Raw genomic sequence first — 14,336 nt, forward strand, 5'->3', positions numbered from 1 at the left:
TTAAATATAGTATTACCTGTTCATTTCTAAATTCGTATTACTTTAAAAGTAAAAAATCTTGTTTTCATCAATGTGGGATTCACTCCTATGTTTTCTCAACACGTGCAGGATGCAAGAAGTTATTATGATTATCTTGAAAAAAAGGTAAGAAGAGCACTACAGAATTAATAAATGGAATACTTTCTAAAAGTTTGATCTTGAAGCTGAAAACCTCGCCCTGCTTTTTTCAAGAAATTTGTGGAACTTCATGTTCACGGGAATCAATTTCAACTACTTTTGTTCTTTTTTAGATACAACATTCGCTTAAGTTTGCCTACAAAAACACCAACACTAGAAGCTGCACGTGATTAAAGAATATCCATGTAAAAATATAAAATTAATATGTCAAAAGAAAACTATAAGTAAATAAGTCATTTCCTATTGCGTACGCATCTCCATACTCCCTTCGTATGATCAATCATCATTTTATATTGTTATTTGAGTTTGTCTTGTAAGAGAGACCACCTACTTTTAAATTAAAATTAAACAATGATAAGCCTAATATCAAAAAGAGAATTAGCTTAATAGTGACTAGGTTAATTTCTTTTGATAACTAATTTTATTTATTTAATGACTAGATCTAGTTTTATATTAAAAGTAGACCGTCTTATTTAATAATTTGTGTTATTATTTATGATAACAATTTGTCTAATGTGGGTCCAAGGGTACTAGCATAAATATTTCTGATCAATGTTGGTCTAACTGATGCATAGTAAACAGTAAATGAAAATTTAATTTCATAAATATCTACATTAGTAGTTTAGCACTATAGTATTTGGAGTAGACATGTTTTTTAGCATGTTAAGGTGAAGCGCTCTATCAAACCGAAACTTCTCACAGGTTAACTCATCGCAGGTTAACGAATATACACTTTGAGAGTGCGTGGAATGATAAGGTGATCCCCTCTTCCAAAATGTCCCTAATGGAGATTAAATTCTCATCCTTAAAATTGAAAGGTTCTTTCCTTACCACTCAATCAAGCTTAACTTGATATATTTGGAATAGACATGGTGATGACATCAGTAAACACGGATAACAATAGACACTGGACAGATCAAAATCTGCGTAGACCCTACAAAATTTTCAAGGTCTCAATCCAATTATTAATAAACCCAATAATACAGGGCAGACCTGGATCTAGGTGACCTCTGACCTCATATCATATTTGAATTTGGGTCCAAACTTTATGTACAGACACCGTCTCATAGGCCCACTTAACCTATTTTTCCTTTGTCTGTTTTTCTTTTGAAGGGTTTCCTTGTCTTATTTTTTTTTTCTTTTTTTTAAAAGGTTTCCTTGTCTTTTTTTTTTTTTTTTTGAAAGGTTTCTGTCTTTTTTATCCCTTTTTCTGAAAGGTTTCCTTGTCTTTTTATTAGTATGAAACTTGAACATACTTCAGTATTAGAATAAACCAAGTCTAATGCAGCACATATTTCTATCAATTGAATTAGGGTGAGCCAGAAGCAAAACACAGTATGAATGTAGGTTAAGATTACAACTCCAGATATGCAGCAATTCATTAAACTTTAAAACACTAGCCGACTCTCATAGTACATAAGAAATTGAGATTGGCTCAAGTGGTGAGCTTTCCCTTCTTCCCTAGCAAGGTTTACGGTTCAATTCCAACATCGAGAATTAACTTGGGATTTAAGGGGGGAGGAGGGTTGGGGGGTGTCTGGCTTGTAATGGGCCTTTGGGGTAGGGGCTTTGTGCGAGGACAGCCCAGAGGAATTCTTCTAAGCAATTTTTTTTTCTCATAGTACACAAATAAAGAACAAAAATAGAAGGTAGTGTGTAACTGTAGATAGTCTGACTTGTCTTTTCTGTAATGATTCAAAGTAAACTTGCTTCAAGCTGTGAATACAGAACACCAATCCTGCAAAAGGTCCAGAAACATGGAATCAACATACAGACGTTAACAGAAGAAAAAAATGTTCAATGAAATTCGGAAGTACCTTTCATGAAACTCAGCATGATTCCTGCAAAACATCAATGAGATCTAAAGTTTAAGATACAAGTGCCTAGCAAAAGAATAGAAGACATGCAAAAAACAAATCTTCATTTGCAAGCCTTTTACGCCTCCAAAGTCTGATTATCTTCAATTTCATTGGGATCACATTCCGAGCTCTCTAAAATCAGACATCTTCACTGGGATCAAAGTTCTTAAACTGAGATTTAAAATCTTCCACCTTTATAACTTCTTCATCTTTGCTAAGCTTACAATTCCTCCAGTCAGCCCTATCGGGCATTTTGAGCAGGCCAGCCATAACCTAGCAAACATTACGAAAGGAGTTAGACCCCACAGACATCAAGCATTAGTCAGTAACGCTAATGTATTTGCTATCTTTTTAAAGCATCACCTCACGACCAAATTGAACAGGGAAATTCTCATTCTCGTCTATAGTGTGTCCCAGTATCGTGCCATCATGAAGTTCCACATAGAAGAAACCAGAAGCACCTTCAAACTTTGCTTTCAACAATTCTCTTGCTTCAGAATCATTATCACCTACAACAACATTGAAAAAACACACTGACGATACCTAGCCTAATGCAGCAGCAGATACGGGGTGGGTTTATGTGGTCAAAATCCAAAGCTGAACAGATAATGACTTTAGAATATTGAAAACAAGAAAATAGAGCTTTGCGTTTTGCTGAGCCAGATGAAACGATCTTACATTAGCAGGACTTTCAACCTTTTAGAGTTCCCCAAATTCTTGTCTAAATGAAAAAGGTGGGATTGAGCACCAGAACCCCAAGCAAAAAATGATGATCTCAGATCTGATTGATATGAACTCTGCATCTCTTACAGCTTGTTAAATTTTAGTAACTGGAGTACTCGGACACAAGTATGAGTGTCAGACACATTGCAGCTCAAATTTTCAGACACAGGGACACTATCCTAAAGGTGCACACAGGTACAAGGGCACAACATTCATGAAACATATTCCTGATTTACAGAGCTTTTATATCTGTTCCAAATTATATACCAAGTAAACACACATTTCACAATGAACTGTTTGCTAGTTCTCATCTAATATGTGATCTCAACCCATTTGTAAGCACAATAATTTTCTAGTATTTCCCATTCGTTTTACGAATTTTCTCAATGAATAGGTCTTCAAGATAATAGAGGTGTTAAATAAAACCAGGGACCCACGTCGAGCCATCCTGACGAATGAGCAGCATCAACTGAATCAGCAAAGACGAAGACGCATGGAAAATTTCATTGAGAGGAATCAGCAATAACAATAAAGAAAGGTAAATTAATGTGTATTTGAAAGATTGTCCTCGGGATGGGTCGGTCCAGGGGACCAGCACTACGTCGAGGCTGATCAACTGTGCTTCTAGATCTTTGATCATCTACAGATATTTTTGTGAGAGACCCCTAAATACACCCATTTGAAAAAAGCGCCCACATATTTCAATGAGAACACCGGAAAAACCTAATTCAAAAGTAAAGTTTCGGGTAAGGATTCCATACCCCTGTCAGAGTTATGAATGTCCAACATGTGTAAGAGTTGAGACATAAAAAAGAGTCAGAAGTGACAAAAATGATAAAACAGAAAGAAAAGGAAGGAGAGCAGCTTTCTCTCCATATAAATATCGCTAATTTCAGAGGGGAAAAAATGAGTTTAATAAAGGTGTTTTTAGTCACTTCTTTTATTCGTCCGTCGTTTCTATTATAGTTGTTAGAAATATTTCCCAATTATAACCTTCTTTAGGTGCTTCATGACTCAATAGCTTCTGCAACTTATATTTATTTTGGATACAATAACCTTTTGAGACTGGAGACACTTTCAGATTGATGGGAACACCTTTGGCCAGATTCTAGAAAAAGAAAAAACAAATCACTCATGGGTATAAATGTGTAGTTAAGGGTTTGTTAAGCATTCAATTTATAATTCTTAACCTCTTTCATACCACATTCCAAAACCTCTCTCATGCCTCCCTTAAGTTATTACCTCCACAACCAACACCACACAACCGCCACTGTTACCATGCACCAATGCAAGAGTAGAGTACGTCAGAGATGTGAATGTTGGAAAGGTAGTAGTTGGAAAATTTATCTAATTGTTTAAATCAAATGCAGGAAAGATGCTTATTGCATTCCATTTGTTTCTTTTCAATCCACTCCTTCCTACCAAACATCTAATCTCCACAAAAAAGAGCATAACCCTTATCATTATCCTCAAGACTTAATTATCATTCGTACGGACTTTAGGAAAGTGAAAGACAGGAGGATAGAGCTTTATTTTTTTGCTGATCCCAGCATGAGACATTCTTATCTAGCAAAACTGTCTACCTTCTTGAGACTTCGTCCAATGGAAGTTTCCCGTTCTGCAATTTCTTCATTTGTTCCCCAGGTGAGAAAGGTCGGACCAAGCCAAAAGATATTTCAGTAACTTGATTCAACTTGACATTCAGACAATCTCAGAATTGATTGATATGAACTCCATCTCTCTCACAGCTTATTTGGTTTTTCCCATTGATAGGCTAGGTTACTTAGACACAAACATGTGTGTCAGACACGTGGCAGCTCAAATTTCGGACACAGGGACATCTGCCCAAAATTGAACATAGATACAAGGATACAGCATACATGATATATATTCCTTATTCTAAAATACTTTTGCACACGTTTCGCACATAACATTGATTTGTTTGCTAAATCTCATATAAACTTCAATTTTAATCCCATCAGTGAGCATAATAATTTTCTCCTCTTTTCCTGTTGTTTTACAAATTAAATCCACATACATATGTGGTTAAAGGTACTTGAGGTGTTGGTCAAAAACCGATGTGTCGGGTAAGAATTCCAACCCCATTGTTGGAGTGATGAGTGTCCAACAGTCCAACATAAATATGTATGAGTTCAGGAGAAGATGTAGAGTCAAAGTAACATAGATGATAGGAAGAAAAGGAAGGAGAACAGCTTTTTCTCCATACATATTCCGCCAAATTAGGAGGAAAGCAAAGTGAGTTTACTAAAGGAGTTTCCTTTTTATTGGGTGCTTTGTGACTCAATATATGCTCAATTTTCTTTTTTCTTTACTAAAAAGAACATCCTTTAGAGACTCTCTCCCATTTATGAAACTACCTTTTGCCAGGTTTTAGAGTTTAGACTTTAGACAAAAAAAGAACATTCTCACATGACTGCATATATGAAATTAAGAGCTAACTAAGCGCCACCTTTACTTTATCAGTCGAATTTGTAAAACTTTCATATTACATTCCAAAACCTCACTCATGGCTCCCTACTTCCACTTTCTCTCTCTCCTCCGTACCCTCACCAGCTCCATGACCATCACTCTTATGGTAGCACCAAAACAAGAGCAGAGTACGTCAGGAAAGTGCTTCTGTAAAAGGTAGCAGTTGGCAACCTTCTCTAATTGTTATCCCCCTATGCCCCAAAAAAATCCTCAAAGTCAAAGTTCAAGTGTTCAACCATATTTGTCCACTAGTATATAAGTGAAAAACATTTAAATGTGAGATCTTCTTAGATTCGTCACTATATAGATTTATCAACTTTTTCTAATTTTTACTTTTACACAATTAAAGATATTAACGCTCAAAGTTGTGTGTTGGCAAAAGTGCAAAGTATATATGGTAGAAGTAAAAGAGAGAGCATGGGAGTAATAGCTAAGAGTTGGTCATGAGCTTTTTGAGTCAGATTGAGGAGAGCATCAGTCATCTCCTTTAAGCTCAACTTGAGCTTAGGTTTGAGTTGAGAGGGAACCTATCTAGGCATCCAACTCAAACTTCAATCGTGTTGAGCTTAAGTAATCAGTGAGTAGTCTCAACTCTCAACTCCTATGCATGCCGCAAACTACTGCATGTCCTGAAGAAAAACCTTAAAATTTGACACTCCAGCTAACAAGGACATACATCTCAACCTGCAACCCTAGCATGTACAGGCAAATTATCATTTAAGAAAATTCATTTCCACTCATAGCAAAGCATGAAAGACAGAAAAGGCAACAAAAAGAAGTCAATGGCAGTGCCTCAGCTAATCATAGATTAAAGGTACCTTTAATTGTCTCAAAATCAAAACCCAGCTTTTTAGCAGCTAAGTTGAATATACTTTTCGCAGAAGATGCTTTGGTCTGTGGAATAGGTACTGCCTACACAAAAGATATTAACTATAAGTGCACTATATTGATATAAATTGAAATGCAAATCATACAATCTGTACCCAAATATAATTTACAGGTTGTTATTTGGTCTTTACTAAATGATTAAAACTGGAGCTTGCTGTAGCGAATTGCATTCGCCTCACACAAGCAAGATTCAGTTTCAGAGACAATTGACAAGATTCTAAATAAATCAAGACAAAAGTGATGAATCTCAGGTTCCACATCAAAGAGCAGTATAAACCTATTGCATTCTAATATCATCAGTTATAATATTTTCACAGGGATGAATAAATAAGTTGAATTTATTTACAAGCTTTTGAGTATATATATATACATGGGTCTTGAACTTTAGTAGATCAGGTTATTGGGTGGGTCGGACTTGGTTGGTGCAGTCCAGCAGGTCAGGTCATTAGTGGGTCGCCTTATCAAGGGGACAGAGCAGGCTGGGTCAACAGCGGTTCAAAAAGGGAGGGCCAATAAAGAAGTAAGGAGATAGGGGATAGGAGTAATTTTTTTTACCATTTCTATCATCTTTCATGAAATTATTAGCCTAAGTATTGGTCTTGTATTTACCTTGTCTAACTCCCTGTCCGTTAGTAAACACACTAAAATCTTTGACCAAACCTTACGCATTGGACCACCTTGTCCATTAACCAAGTCTACTTTAAAGTAGTTTCCAAGCTATTGTTAATGGTACTAATGTTACAAATGTTCGAAGTTAATATTAAAAGCTATAATCAGTTGACGACTTAACTCTACTGAATGAACTCTAGTATTGCCTTGATTAACTCTTGTACTCCCTTAATCAACTCTATTACTCTACTTGATTAACTCTAGTACTCCCTTAATTAACACTTTGTTGTACTCCCATATAACCAATATGTAATCCATTTTGGCTAAATTATAACCTTTTTTTCCCTTATGAGGCCAATTTTTCTATCATGTAATATCTTGAAAATGGACTTACTTATATACATATATATATATATATATAGAAGTGAGTTCATATGAGAATGCATACTTGTATGAGAAATGAGAATGAATTTTACGCGATATAACTCTTATGAATAAGTGATGTAACTCTAATTAAAAAGTGATGTAACTCCAAAAAATGAATATTAGAAAAAAAATATTCTAATCCAATCCAATCGTATGGTTGAGATTCATTCTCATTTCTCATGTAAGAAGTATTCTCATGTGATTATATATATATATATATATATATATATATATATAGGGGTAGGATCCGCTGAAAACAACTCTTAATCTGAAAACTGAAAACGGGGTAACTTTTACCATTTTTAGGGTAACTTTATATACTTTAGGGGTAACTTTTACCCGTTTTAGGGTAACTTCATTATATTAAGGATAACTTTATATATTTCAAAGGCAACTTTATATATGATAAGGGTAACTTTTAGTTCATTTAGGATAACTTTATTATGTGAGTATTATAAGGGTAGTTTTTAATATTATAAGGGTAACTTTTAATATTATAAGAGTAACTTTTAATTGTACATCTGTTTTCAAACACAATTCCCTAACCTAACCCAAGCTAACATAAACAGAAGTAGCAAGTTAGCAACCCCAAGAGCATAAACACCAATAACAAACCCAATCAAACCACCCCCAACTCTGCTGCCATTCCAACTCTGGCTGCCATTCCAACTCCACCAATCCCCGCAACTCCAACACAAACACTACTCGCCACAAATCTCGACGCATTTGAAACAACAGCATCCGCAAACAAAACTACAGCAAACTCCCGAAACTCGTCGGAACTCAGCGTTCCTTCCGCCGAAAAACTCTTTCGAAGTGATCGATACGCGCCGGCGACTTGCGCGCGTGAGGGCGGTGAAGGACGCCACATTTTGAGGATTGGGGGGGAGAGAGAATTTAGGAGGGAGGTGTGGAGGCGGATGGAAGCGTCGGAGATAAGTTGGTATTCGAAGATGTTGTTGTGGGAAGTTTGTTGAGTTAGGGATTGGAGATCGGAGAAGATGGTGTCGCAGGAAGAGGTGAATTCTGGGGTGGTGCGAAAATGGTTAGGTTAGGTCATCTGTTTTCAGTTTTCAGCCTAGGAGTGGTTTTCACAAGATCCAATTCCTATATATATAATATATATATATATAATATATATATATATATATATATATATATATTGCTGTTTCTTTTACACAGTAGAATAACAAGGTCAGAACAGAACGCCAGTGAAACCTTAATCCCCAATACAAGCATCAAGATGGTGCTTATCTCCAAGTTGCTTAGCGTCCAGGTCTCCAGGACAATTACTTCCTACAGGTATATACTAAACACTCTGTTTCTCATTCAGCTCGGAGTCGGACAGCCGAAGTATATAACATACGCCAACCAAAGGGTCAAAAGTAAGCACTATAATTGAAAAGGAAAATTTGACATAGATTACATTGTACAAGTAATTTGATGTACAACAAGGAAGAACAAAATATAGATGGAATTGTGAGCCATAAAGGAGACATCTGTCTTTCATGCATGTGGGTACTAATAAACAGTGAATTAACCCTCACCTGGAGATTAGCATGAGTGCCTCGTTTAGATATCAATTCAAAGAAGATGAGTTCCTTCCTTTGGGTTTTGCAGTACTTACGAAGACTGCTCTGATATCTATTTAGGTCTCTTTGACAATCTGGAGGTAGAGATAAAGTGCTGGGAGAATGCTCGACTGGTATTAACAGCACGTGATCATCAACCAGTGGGCCTTTCGCCAATGCGCAGTATAAGTTTCCTCCAACACTAATGATTAGGTGGGACTCCACATTGGGGCTTGACAAACAAAACCAGCATTCTTTTGACCTGACATGTGTGCAATCATGTATTAGGTTATTATTTAAGCTAGAGCATGAAAAACAGGTCATGTTCAATAGACATTAAGAAGTCGTCCAACGAAACAGAAGCACTAAAATAAATGCGTAACCTTCAACACGACAAAACATTCTCATAGAAAAGTATCAATACAAAAACACACAAAGAAATGTTAATTTTAAATGATCCACCAACCTATTAGTACTTGCCATATGAGATCTGGACCTCCTGTTAGCAATACTTTCACCTTCTGCAACCAAGTCATGCTTAAATTGACACTCTGGACCCCTCTCGCATTTCCCCTTATTAAGAAAATCAAAACATACACCTCTCATATATTGCTCTCTTGCGTCTTCATCATGCCGAAAACGGCAGTCGTCTCCTCGTGGGCATGAACCACATGACAAATATTTAAAACAGAGCTTCTCTGCATTTCCATTGCCTTGCTTTTGTTTTTTCACATCATAACGCCAATACTGTTCATCAAGAGTACTGTCCCCTGGTCTTTTGGTAGTCTCTTTTCTAGGTGTATCATCAACAATTGTGTATGGAGATAAAGTCGTATTAGGAGGTTTTGTGCTTATTTCTGCCACTGTCATAGTTGATGCTGGAGTTGGAGAAATAGCATGCATAAATTTCTGAAAATCACACAAATGAAAACAGATTTAGAAAGGCCCAAACAGCATATATGAGCAGAAAACCAATCATAGAGAGAACGTATAAAATAACACTCACAACAAAAGAATCGTTGAACTGAACAATCAGAGTTCGGAGAAAGGAACATGACCAGTACATGAAGGATGTCTTTCCCTAATTGAACTGTTCATTCTCCTTCCTCCTCAGACTACCTTTTGTTTGGAGACATGCGTAGTCAATAGCATTTTGTTTATGGACAAGCCCATGACCCATGAGTTGACAAGGTACAATCTGGGCATGGCGGCCGACACGAATACACAACCCATAAGATGTGTATAAATGCTAAGAGGAAAACTATTCATACATGTTTGTTAAACACGGGCACCACTTACCACCTACCAACTGCAATCACTCACTCATCCTAGTTCTCCATTGACCACTTACCATATTTGTAACTATTATGTCACTAAGAAACCTATACAAATATAAAGTATTAAGTGGTGGACAGGGTAAATAGTAGTTGGCTTATGACATCTCCTGGAGAACAAGAAAACATTTAAATGCCCTCCAATTCCCCGACGAAGAATATAAGATAACCTAACAGCTTATCATTTACTGAAAACTTAGCAAATGAAAGTGATGCAAAGAATCACCACCCATGATGTTGTGCCAGTCGCCACTAAGTACCATTAGAGAAAAGAAAAAAGCATTATCCTTGAGATGCTTTAACAACTGAATCATTATCATAATCGTCGAATAGGGACACTAAACATTCTTGCAGAAATTTGAAAAATAGTTATTAACTGGTTACGGTTCCTTGTTCGAAGGACTAGATTTCTATAATGTATTTGTTGATATGACCAAAATTCTAAGGTTGAGGGTTTCCAACACTTTCAAGATCATAAATTAAGTGTACATCCTTGTTTGATTTCCTTTAATATATCCAACTAAGCATTTATGTAAAAATGCCCATCATCAAGCTCATCATCCACAACCTTGACTCCTGCAAGCATAGCAGTTTCAAGAGCATTTTATCTTCAGACTTTTCTAGGTTCATCAACGTCCTTAGCTTGTTCATCATCATTGCTGGACTTTATTTCTATTAAGCCTCTAGAAGCACTAATTGTTTCCATCAGCATCTCGACTTCATTTAGTCAAAGTCAGTTTAGATAAAGTGAATTTGCATAAGAGGCTCAACATATATGGATCAAGCCTAGAAACTCACAGATCTGTCCTCAAAAGTTGCAAAGCTTCTGAGAAAAAGCAATGGCTGCCGATGCCAGCAACCATCGTCTCAGCATGAACATTAACCTAGGATTTCATGATTCAGGAATGGGATTGTAATTTAACTGGTGACTTTCCATGATCGTGTAATCAAGATAGTGATAGCTTTGGGCTTAGAAGAAGAAACAAGGGTCAAAATGACATTAGGACTAAAGTATATGAGGCCAGAGATTAGATGTAACTCCTCCCTTCTAACATCAACTAACGAATTATCAAGTCTCAGAAATCTGGTGGCTTGCTGGTTCCAGTTTAAGGTTCCCTAAAATTTTCAGGTACCCAGAGAAGACAACGAAACATGGAGACAAGGTAAAATTTAGATGGGTGACAAGAAACCATGCCCTTTTTGCAAGCTTTGCTTCATCATAGTTTTTCCTCTTTCCATAGTCCTTATACACCAACAATCTGACCGCACAGGTCCATGGTCCAGATTTTTCTGTTCCCAAAACAAGTGGATGGGACTGAATTTAGTAACCAATTTTAGCTAAGTATTCATTAATTAAATCTTTGCATATCTCTATACTTACGACCTGATCCGTAAGGACTGTCTAAATTAGGTCAGTTCAAGGTTCATCTTATTAGTAGTTATGATTAAGGAAAATGACTGGTATGCGCAAAAGCTTTCTAGAAAAAAGTACAATGAGGTAGCAGCGCAATGTATGAAACTTGAACTGCATAATGCTTATGAAAAAGATTGAACCTGTTTCTCTTTATTTCCTACGGGAGCAAGGCCAAAGAAACGGGTTACATGCACAGCATCAATATTAGTGTATGGTTCACGAGCATAAAAGACAGTCTTTGAACCTGCAATGTGATAGCTATCATGTAGAAAACCCAATGTTAGAAAACTCAAGGCGAGTGGAAAGAGACAAAAAGAGGAGATTCTCTACTAAAATAACATCCATGCAACAGCTTAAAACATGTATGTAAATCAATGCCCCATCTATGTAAACTACGAGCCTAACACAGCCACTTCAAAACATGCATCGGTAGCAATTTCTATAAACAGAATATAATCATAACTTACCGAGGCTTAATCTCTGCTACCAATTCTGCTATAGTGGAATCGCTGCCAAGGGAGTCCGATAGCCCAGGTGGTATATCACCGGCTGAAGTCCTATTTGTAACTCCGCTAGGCCATTCATTAGTTTAACTAGTTAAGAAACCCAAACTAGACCACTATTAAGACTACTAACAATTATAGCTCGTAAGGAAGAAAAAGTAGGCAGCCAACAATAAAGCAACTGACAAGGATATGTTAGAAACAAATCAACTACTCCAGGCTCATCAGCTAATGCCCGCAACGCATCCACATCATCCTGACTATATGTTCCAAATTGTTGTCCACTTGGTGATTGCCTACCAGATAAGTATGCCACAGACAACCCTAATTATCAATGAGGTAAATCAGCATAATACAAAAGGAACTATTAACATACAAAGATGAACCATAATACTAATATTGATTTGATTTAAAAACAGCTAACCCTTGACTGCACTCAGTCCACCCAGATGCAGAGGAAACAAATATATGTTAAGTGAGCTGACTTTGCCATACCAAATAGCCATTATGTCTGCTAGCATTTGCTATGGCAATATATAGACAGCAGAGCCCAAAATTTACAATTATTCCTCCTCTACCATCTACTGCCCATTCCATTTGATGTTAAAAGCAAAAGGGAAGTTGTAATCATGTCTGAAAACCACAATCAAATACCTCATTCTTCCATGAGGCATAGTCGCATAGATATGCTTTCTTAAGCATCTAAGGTAATACATGCTACTAAGCAACCATTTCTTCATTGCTTAACTTTTCACCGTGCTTATACCGAAGTGTTTAATTCTCTTGATGGTATTATAAAAATATTTGCGTGAAATATACTTGAATGTCATACTCACATACTACTTCCATTGATAAAATGATCCTAAGTAAGCCTTCCCATTTGAGTGCATTTCATTTAGCATTCGCCCTCATAATTCCCTCCCAACAAAAAAGTCACTAATATTTCAAACACATACCTACTCTTCACTTCAACTTATCACCAGACATACCAATTCACTTTCCATATAATATTATGCTACTTCGTTAACCCAATTCATCACCTTCCCTACTGCATTCTCTAATTACCTCTCCCACTAAGTTGTTCTCTCGTACAAGACCGATCTTCTCGCTTTTTATTACCTATCTACAATCCCCCCAACTTAGCCTATGTTCTTTTGGACTGAAGTGAACTGAATTTGTTTGAACTGAACTAAACTGAAATGAACGAAACTGTAAGAGGAAACTAACTAAACTGAAATGAAATGAATTTGTCTGAACTGAATTTAATTTTCATTAATTCAGTCCAAAAGAGCAGACCTTACTACCCAAAAATAACAAATCCAGTTCAAAAGGAAATGCCACAACTTACAACAAATTCCAACTTCTAAAGCAATAACCACGTGCAAGTGTTACCATCAATCCAGTTCAGCTTACCAGAAACGAATAACGCTAACCTAATTAACAAAAATAATCAAACTCCCACATCTAAATCACCAAATTCATGCAATAGATAGAAGGTAAAAAGAATCATGAAAGAAAAGAAGTACAAACCAAAAAGAGTGAAATTGCCGCTGCCTTTCAACCAAAACAAATTATTACAAACCCTAAAACCATCCATTTTAAACCCTAGATTGGCGGGATCTTTAACTGAAGCAGAGAGAACTTTAGGTGCCGCAACGCCAAAATCGCCGATAAAGTAAGTGGGTATAGGAATATCACGACGCTCTTCTATGTACTCCATAAATTCTTCAAGAAGTTCTGTTGAGTCTGGGAAGAATTGTCCGACGCATAGTAAAGCGTCGAATGGGCCAGCTGATTTGTTTACCTGAAATTTGATACAAGTTTTTGAGTTAGAAAAGGAAGTAATTGAATTAAAGAGCTAAGTTGAGTTTTATGGTGGGTTGAAAATGGTGGAGAGAGAAATACCGAGAGGAAGCGTTTGAAGAGCGCGGATAGACGGCCGTTTACGTCGCCGGAGAGAAGAATCCGGGGAGGAGAAGGAGAAGCCATGGGAGACAGAGAGAACGAGAAATACCGAAAGGAAGCGTTTGTTCTTTCTTTCGTTTTTTTTATTTGGTTAAAGAGTCCCCAAGTCCTAACAAGATTATTTCATTTCTGTTGTGAGAAATAGAGAGAAAAGTTACGTAAATATATCAGATAATATTGTATATGTATTGATGTGAAGAACTGATTTCTTACACCGGTATTTATAGGTAAAATTATACTGTTTTAACATTACATTTTCAACAATTTCTGCACGGACGAAAAACTTTCCTAACATGCAGTAAATGCATGTCAGGACATTCACTATGCCAGCTTGAACAGTGAAAATTTCCAATTCACTGTTTCTAAACACTCCCCCT

General features: G+C 36.6%; 1 protein-coding gene across 3 annotated transcripts; it reads right to left on the reverse strand.

Annotated features, from left to right (window-relative positions):
* Positions 1-1,457: 1,457 nt before the first annotated feature.
* LOC104884246 (zinc finger CCCH domain-containing protein 64) lies at positions 1,458-14,078 on the reverse strand. Of its 3 annotated transcripts, XM_010668867.4 has the most exons (11): positions 13,900-14,075; positions 13,525-13,798; positions 12,189-12,318; positions 11,959-12,078; positions 11,632-11,749; positions 9,210-9,652; positions 8,720-9,005; positions 6,068-6,161; positions 2,400-2,545; positions 1,995-2,309; positions 1,458-1,915 (listed from the first exon to the last, which is right to left on the reverse strand). In XM_010668867.4, exons 1-10 carry the CDS (start codon positions 13,981-13,983, stop codon positions 2,175-2,177), a joined length of 1,830 nt encoding a protein of 609 aa, XP_010667169.1. In that variant the 5' UTR covers positions 13,984-14,075; the 3' UTR covers positions 1,458-1,915; positions 1,995-2,174. The 3 variants fall into 3 exon arrangements, with proteins under 3 accessions (XP_010667169.1, XP_048491299.1, XP_057247376.1); XM_048635342.1 differs by lacking the exons at positions 13,525-13,798; positions 13,900-14,075 and adding an exon at positions 13,343-13,404 and having other exon boundaries at positions 12,189-12,290; XM_057391393.1 differs by lacking the exons at positions 1,458-1,915; positions 1,995-2,309; positions 2,400-2,545 and adding an exon at positions 3,965-5,941 and having other exon boundaries at positions 13,900-14,078.
* Between the last annotated feature and the right edge of the window lie 258 nt (positions 14,079-14,336).

The sequence above is a fragment of the Beta vulgaris genome, chromosome 8 (genome assembly GCF_026745355.1).
Source record: "Beta vulgaris subsp. vulgaris cultivar EL10 chromosome 8, EL10.2, whole genome shotgun sequence".
In the NCBI taxonomy this organism is placed as follows: domain Eukaryota; kingdom Viridiplantae; phylum Streptophyta; class Magnoliopsida; order Caryophyllales; family Amaranthaceae; genus Beta; species Beta vulgaris.

What these genes read in the sequence shown, in the direction of transcription:
- LOC104884246 (XM_010668867.4), bottom strand. Translation starts at nt 13,983, where the DNA reads ATGGCTTCTCCTTCTCCTCCCCGGATTCTTCTCTCCGGCGACGTAAAC. An exon ending in CGGCAATTTCACTCTTTTTG is followed by an intron (nt 12,319 to 13,524) that starts GTTTGTACTTCT and finishes ATTGATAATTAG; the next exon opens with GGTTGTCTGTGGCATACTTA. An exon ending in GCACTCATGCTAATCTCCAG is followed by an intron (nt 6,162 to 8,719) that starts GTGAGGGTTAAT and finishes TCTTTTGTGTAG; the next exon opens with GCAGTACCTATTCCACAGAC.